This window comes from Anopheles nili, chromosome 3 (genome assembly GCF_943737925.1).
Source record: "Anopheles nili chromosome 3, idAnoNiliSN_F5_01, whole genome shotgun sequence".
Classification (NCBI taxonomy): domain Eukaryota; kingdom Metazoa; phylum Arthropoda; class Insecta; order Diptera; family Culicidae; genus Anopheles; species Anopheles nili.
The window spans coordinates 69052079-69060015 of NC_071292.1; the positions used below are offsets into that span (position 1 = coordinate 69052079).

Sequence of the window (7937 nt, forward strand, 5' to 3'; positions counted from 1 at the left end):
CCGAAAAACAGGTTGAAAAGCGCTGGTAACAGTTGCTAAATGCTCAAAAGATTTAAGGTACAAACAAAAACATTAAAGGAAAAGTAAACGAAACTTTGTATTTTTCTATCAAGATTCCACGGCTTCGCACGTTGTGCAGTTTGTGTACCACATTTCCAGATGAATGCAATCGACCAGAAACAAAGTGAACGAAGACATAAACCAAAGATAAAGACGGAAGAAACCCAGCACTAACTCATCATCTCGCCAAGGACACGCTTGAGCCGGCGATGCATCCGACGCATTCGTGCTATAATTTCACACATCTTGCCAAGAGCCACAGCTCGTTTGCGGTAATTAATGGGATGAAAATTTAAATTTAATTTTCACACCCCCAGCGGGTCGAGAGTCTGCCTTCAAATCAAGACTCTACTCCGGATTCTTATCGTCCCGTGGTCGCGTGATTTGTCGCTCGTTAGCTTGCGTGAACGGAGCGGTTTCATTTCGTGCAAGTGGCTTTAATTTCACGCTGTGTTAGCGCACGCCGGGTCACGGAATTTTTCACCGCCACGGAGCGGGCCGGTACACACGAGAGCGGTAATTATCCCATCGACATCGACGCGAGGTCGTCCTTTTTAGGGGCTGGACGGAATGGTTTCGGGTATGGACGGAATGGCATCCGGGAATGTTAACGCATTGAGCCGGCGGTATGTGTGCAGCATTTGGTGACGAACAGAGTGGTAATCAATTATTAGAGACTTTTCGCTTGTTGGGCTAACTGACCGGGAAAATGGTACGTTTGGCGCTGCTTCGTATTTGTTTGCCTTCGGTTGTGTGGTTTCGGTGGAGTGAACAGTAAATTGCGGGGTTTTTCGGTGTGTTTTGTGGTAAGGTTACACCATATGGAGTTGAATGCTGTACGGCTTGTTCTTCTTCATGGATATACTCTACTTTCATATAGTATCAGTGGCAATTGAAACGATCGATATAAAAATTACTATAAAATATTAGCAAATATTTCTGAAATGTGTGATATTTATTACTTACAGTATATTGTTTTAAAAAAATTTAAAACATTTTTTTCTGTCGGAGAAGTAAATAACTATTTATTGAAATAATTTTAGCATTCAGTTTTGCTACTGACTGGAAAAAATACACGATTATGCTGACTCTTATGGATGTTGCAATGTTTCATTTTTCAAATTGAGTCATTCCAAATCTTACGGGATGGGTTGTAAAATGCGCCATATATCGGATGTTCCATGTTTCTATACTACTGTTGTAATACACATGTCAACATCGTTTTAATTGACAAACGAGTACATGTGCGAAGGCTCGTGCTTTTTCCCATGCGAATGATATTGTAAAGGGCCGTTTTTTTGCTCTCTCGATTAACCATCACGCTTCCCTTGCCTCGTAATTGTTTTCAATATTTGAATAATCGAACGAACACTGCAAAGTGTCCACTATCGATTTGCAAACACTAGTAACGAGTGAAAGGTACACTGGAAAAAATAAAACCTAGCAGAAACAAGGACTTCATCCCTTTTCCACCTTCTCCCCACTCCTGAACCTTGTAGAGTGGTGTTTTTTCGTCATTTTTTATCGCTTGTCACAGCTTGTTTGTTTGTTTGCCGAGTGGGATAATTGATGAGTGTCGTGTAATGGACGCACCATGTGCCACCGAACCGAGAAAACACATTTGTAATCAATTAAAAGGACATAAGTATCCACTGACCTGCGGGAACCATGGACACACACAGGTTAAATTGTAGGGTTTGAAGGCATTTTGGTGGCACACTTGCACGGAACTATAATTAGTGGTGTAGTTTTGATACGTTGTTAGCATATGTTACGAAGGTAAAGACAATTATTCACGTGGGAGCAAAATTACACGGTACTGTCGGGAAACCGCAACACTCGAATTTCCACAGAACAACTACTTAGTAATCAACGTTTAACCAGTGTTTTATTCGTTCAAATAAGCTTACAGTTGTGATCGACGGTAATCATTCGTCAATAGTGTTTTATCATTCTTTGGTATCTATCTATTATTTACATTTCACGACTTGCAAGTAAACCTGATAGCTTTATTAGAAGAATTATTATATGAATACCTGAAATATATGAGTACAGAAACGTAGCTAAATTTGTTCTAACTCGTTGTATCTCGCCTGTACTAAAAACAACCAATGAACCAATCAGTTAGACACGCCGCATTTCTCCGGCCAGGAAGTGGCAGAACACTTTAATCTTACAAATTGATGGCCCACTCTGATGGAAAGCCTAAAGTCAATCAACTCCTGCTAATGATGGTGCTATTTTTAACAGCAAATAACCGACGCTTGCCGTTGTTGTCACTGTTGGCCGATAATTAGATCGTCATTAGCGTCGGAAATAGTATTAATGCTTGGTGACACATTTGCGTGACTACACGACACTTAGTTCGAGACGGAGCCGGAATGAGAAGGGTTTTCCATCGTTCCTTCGGAGCGAACATTTTCATCCTTGCAGGAGCAAATTTTCAGGAACGACTTGCGCGTGCGTTTCACCGGAGCCAATGGCGGCGGATCGACAGAAAGTAGGCGTGGCTTCCAGGAGTTGGTAAAACACGCAACCAAACAAATCCAAAAAAGGTTCGCGTTGGAAATTCTCCCCCTAAAACACCCTCCCTAACACTTGGTAACATAAAGTTTGCGTAATTTCCGCAATAAATTAGTGCATCTGGCTGGTCCTGTGGGCCGACCGCCTGTCCCGGCCGTTCGTTTTGGCAAGGAACCAAAGGGAACCTACGGCGGATGTGGATCCGAAATTGTCTAGCAATTAAAAAGACATTTTTATTGCACGCTCGTTAGTTGGTATCTTATAGGGAGGACTGGCTCGAGGAAGAGTACGGTAGTTGAACAGAAAATTATATTTGCAGAACACATGATGGTTGCATTGTGTGTCCAAAGTGTGGTTATATTGTATACAATATCGCGGAAATATGGGATTGTGGTGCGTCAAATACTACCAATAACATACATAGTACAACAAGAGACAAGTTAAAACGAATATAAGACTACTTAAGTATGTTTTTCTGACACATGAAGTATAGAAGAAGTTTGTAGCAAAATCAATTTCATTATAAAAATAGTCCTAATTGACCACCAGCATTCAGTATATCGTGCACTGCTAAGGTTTTGTGTTAATTCTTTTTACCTTTATGTACAATTTCACTGCAAAGCAAACTGCAACAAATATGAAGGTAGCTAACTATTTATTTTAGTTAAAAGTGGAAACCGGAAGCGTCTCTGATTGAAACATTTACTTGTTAACTTTCCTTTGCTCTATTTCGTTGCTATGTTTGCTAAGTAATGTGCTCTTCTAAGCAAATTGAGTGAGCGATTTACCCTTTGAAAGCGTTGCACCTTCCATTCCTCGTAATCGCTTTAATTAAGTCGTTAGTTTCGAGAAACAATGGCACTACTACGTTGTCAAGAAACAACGAGCCTTTATCCTTGATGTCCTGCCCTTCAACCTCCCGGCGTTTTCCTTCGATTCCTGTGATCCTTTTTCCGTTTCCAAGGGTTCAACGTGAGCGAGCGAAACAGCTACATCGGTAACGTCCGTCTCGCTCAACCCTTAACCGGCGAAAAAGAGAGTGAGAGCGCTCTCTAGCAAGCAAAGAGCACGGCTATACACTTCTCGGTCGCCATCCACGTCTCGGCCATTGTGTTATACGCGGCACGGGCACCAGCAGAGCGTATAACAAATTTATTGTCAAATCGTCCCTTGAACCGTGCGGATGTGCGCGTGGTACACGTTCGCGAAAGCGTGCTATCGTTCGATCGTTCTCGCGTGGCTTCATCGGGATCTAAAGTTGCCGCGTGCGTGTCCTGCGTTTCGTTTCATGCACCGGTGATCGCGGGTGCAGCACCCACTTCCGCCATGGATAAAGTGTCCACTGTTCCGGTGCTAGGCGTGACGGATGTTAAATACTCGCGTCCTCCGCCCAGGTCGTCCTTCACCATCGAGAGCCTGATTGCGGTTGGGCGACGACGAAGTACTAGTGGTGAGAGTCGATCCTCACCGGAAATTGATCCGGTTGATCGTGGATCACCCTCACCGCCGGTATCCGTCCCTGGCCCAGTGGATTTCCACGAACAACAGCAACAACACCACCATCACCAACAGCAGCAGCAACAACACCAGCAGTCCGCTCAGCACCATCATCATCAACAGCAGCAGCAGCAGCAGCAGTATTTGGCCGCAGCTGCAGCAGCCGCAGCAGCCGGTTACAGTGCGGCCATGTTGTCGTTTGGTTCATTCCCGCCACTCTACCACAGCCCCTGGGGCACTGGTTTACCCTCGGCAGGGCGTTATCTATCACAGGCTGCAAATGAAAAACTGTCCTCATTGCTGTTCCCCCACAAACCACCTCCAGGAGCACCTGAGGTGTCCTTTTCGGTGGGTGAATCTGCACCACCGCCTTTGGGGCCCTCGGCGATGGTCAGCCCTACGACGAGGGGTGCCAGAAGTGGTGATAAATTGTTCCCAACCGAGGCCGATCTGCTCTCGAAGGTGTACGCTGCCTACCATCATCCGGCACGTCCTTACATCGGTCCGGATGCGACTCTACCGCATCCTGGCGTCGTCCTGCAGGTCGCACCAACTCACGGACAGGACACCGACCGGCCTGGTGGTACACCGGCGGGAGAATCAGGTGATAGTGGTGGTTTGGAGGAGGATCCTGACCGGACAAGGCCATCCGTGGAGGATGGCGGAGATAGTGCGGACGGGTCGGCGTACAGCGATGACATTAGCCTGTCACTTTCACCGTCCGGATGCGGCAAGACTGCGGGTAAGTGTTACGGCCAAAGACAAGCCGTCGGTTCTTCTGAAGGGCCTGAAGGGATGGCGCACCTCGTGAGTCGGCAGAAAGTGAGCGATGGTTGGGAGGCTGGCCGCGATTGAATTGGATGTGATGTGTCATGATTTAATTTGATTTGGTTCAACCGATTGGTTGGTTTTTTTGCCCTTGCTTGAGAGGGTGAAGCGGCCAGGTTGTACTCGGAAGACTGCGCAATCGAATGGTGCAGCTTTGAAAAATGCTCAAACGGTTGTGGCTCATCTTCTGGGTGGTTTTGTATTTTTTGCAACATAAATCAACGTAATCAGAAGAGCCAGAAATTTGTTTTACCTGCTTAATTTAAAGCATCATTAAGTACAGTTCTCAACGTATCTGGATGCGTTTTGGAAGGCAAATTACACTTCTGGAAAAGAAGGCAGTTTGATCGCAAATAGCTATATGTTTTCTTCAGAATCGTTTATAATATGTTTTGGTTTTTGATAGCCATTCATGATCCATCTTAAAACCATTTGAATTTGAACAATCATTTGGTTACGTTGAAGCATTACAAGTCTGTGTCTTGTGGAATTATAATAACAGGATTCACCTTAAGAATGAACAATAAGAGCAAATTTAAAATATGTTTCTATATGGAAATTAACATTGCACAATTTGGATCATACATTGTTTGTAGTCGAACACACATTGGAAACGTTTTTTGTGTAGGATGATACAAACCTAACCATTTTATATGTTTTTCTTATTTTGTGCTTGTGCTTGTATTTTAGTTTGTTGTTCATTGCAATTTACTACGGTTGGTATTATTTGTTTTGTCGAGAAAAGGCTTCTAAAAATTGTTTGGAAAAGTTGCAGCTTTCAAAATATGTAAAGCCAATTGATTTTACTCGCAAATTAATTTCTAGTTAAAGTCTTCTTATTGATGCTAAACAGTTGCTTCGTTCCTAAAATACTTCCCGCAACACTTAATGCCATTTATCTAACCATTGAATTCATTAATGCAATGCCTTCGCGTTAGCCATTTAAATTGAATTAATTGACCGGGGAGGCGCAGAAATCACAATGCAGCATCAGATCACCGCCTGGGGGAAGAACCGCCGAGTGTCTGACAAATTTTTACAACATGTCCCCGCACCGTTGTAAGTGTCCCGCATGGAAATTTGAGCCTCACCCTTCGAACGCGTGTGTCCCCGAGCGACCGTTAAACGAGGGAAAGTGCCAAAGGGCCACACCACCCACCACCGGACGAGTGTGTCCCTGCGCTGGCCTCAGGAATCGTTGTACCTTCCACCCATCACCGAACCGGAAGGAGGGCGATAATATTCACTTAAACGGATTATGAATAATTTACAAACCTTTCCAACCGCACGGCGCCTGTTCCCATCGGAGCGTGCTTCCGTTGTGCAGTTTTTTTTTGTTGCTCCGCTCGTAAGGTCCCTTTTTCCGGGTTCCCGAGTTCCCTGACTCGATCACGTGGCAAATCTCGGCGGGAAGGAATTATGATTTGATTACCGTCCCACACGCGCCCCAGGGGAAGCTGCCATCGTGGCATCGTGAAACAACCCTCCGGCGCAAATTGACTTTCATTGTAGGCGGTAATGAAAAGTGGCGCTTCTTGTGGCGTTCTTTCGCCGAATGGCTGGATGGTTCGATGATGTTTGGGTTTGCCTTTTCCCGGTTTGGCCAAGGGTGGCAAATCACCCCCGGACACGGTTCGCTAAAGTCAAAGCCGACGGTGAGAGGGTGTATTCGGGGATGATTAGGATCACTACAAATTGGTGGGATCGCTGTTTGCCGAGTGGGTTATCGAATTAAAAGGAGGCTTTGTCGCATTTCGCTGGCGACGTTGGTCTTGGTCGTTTTGATGTAGCGTGTCGGTGATAAATCCCGTTGAGGTTGAGATGAATTGTTTAGCGAGGAAGGTCTGTTATTTAATTGTTGTGAGCATATAGTGTGAACTTATAGACTGGAGCCCAACAATGTGAGGTTATGTATAGTAGTGGCATACTTGGATGAGCTTCCAAAGTTAATATTTTTTATTTATTATTTTGAAAGGGATGATGAGCAAGTTATACTATGTACTCAGAGCAAAACCACAAGATATCCTTTATCTATTTATCTACACAAATGACCAAATATTCTCTCGGTATCGAACCACCCGAATTCGAGGACGTTGCGATGATTTGATAACCAAAAGTCACTCAGCACGAGTCAAATTCTTCGTGTTTTTTTTTCCAGATCTTGGTGACTCGGATTCCGATGCCTGCTCCGATGACGATGGCCCTCATAACTCCCCATCGTCCGGTCGACAGGGTAAAGGAGGCAGTGGAAATGAGACATCGAAATCGCGCCGCCGACGGACTGCCTTCACGTCCGAACAGTTGCTCGAGCTGGAACGCGAGTTTCACGCCAAGAAGTACCTCAGTTTGACGGAGCGTAGTCAGATCGCCACCAGCCTAAAGCTGAGTGAGGTTCAGGTTAGTTTTGTGAGAGATTCGGACATCATCCTTCCCATCGAATCCTTTTGTCTTAACGCATTGTACTCCTTCCATCGTCGCAGGTGAAGATCTGGTTCCAGAATCGGCGTGCCAAGTGGAAACGCGTTAAGGCCGGTCTCAACTCCCATGGGCTTGGTCGAGGAGGTGGAAGTAGTACTGCTGGAACGGGTGGTTCTGGAGGTCCTACCACGAAGATCGTCGTGCCGATTCCGGTGCACGTGAACCGATTTGCTATCCGTTCCCAACATCAGCAGATGGAGAAGATGAATCTGGTAGGACCGAAGGCAGAACTTCGTAAAGCCGATCTAGGTCTTGGGCGGGAGGCGCAGGGTGGGTTCGAGCGGTTCGGGTTGGCCAAGCGACTACTTCCGGTACCGTCGGCTGTTCCACCGGAAGCCACAGCTGCAGGCAGACTGCCGGAACCGCCACGTCCTTCGGGCAGATCGAACGAAGGGATGTCCGTTGATGGCCACGGTGCTGGTGGAGGTGGAGGAGGAGGAGGCGTTTCGGCCACCTTCAACATGGGCCTGGGGATGTGTTCTTTGGCTGCCCCACCCCACAGTGCCCCACCGCATCCGGTTGCTCTCGTCGTCAATCCGAAAACGTTCTAA

The 7937-nt window shown here is 45.9% G+C and overlaps 1 protein-coding gene across 1 annotated transcript; it reads left to right on the forward strand.

The window, feature by feature from the left end:
• Positions 1 to 3909: 3909 nt before the first annotated feature.
• On the forward strand, positions 3910 to 7937 carry LOC128723464 (homeobox protein unplugged-like). The gene is made up of 4 exons (XM_053817209.1): positions 3910 to 4098; positions 4159 to 4822; positions 7067 to 7305; positions 7389 to 7937. The coding sequence occupies exons 1-4, from the start codon at positions 3910 to 3912 to the stop codon at positions 7935 to 7937; spliced, it is 1641 nt and encodes a 546-aa protein (XP_053673184.1).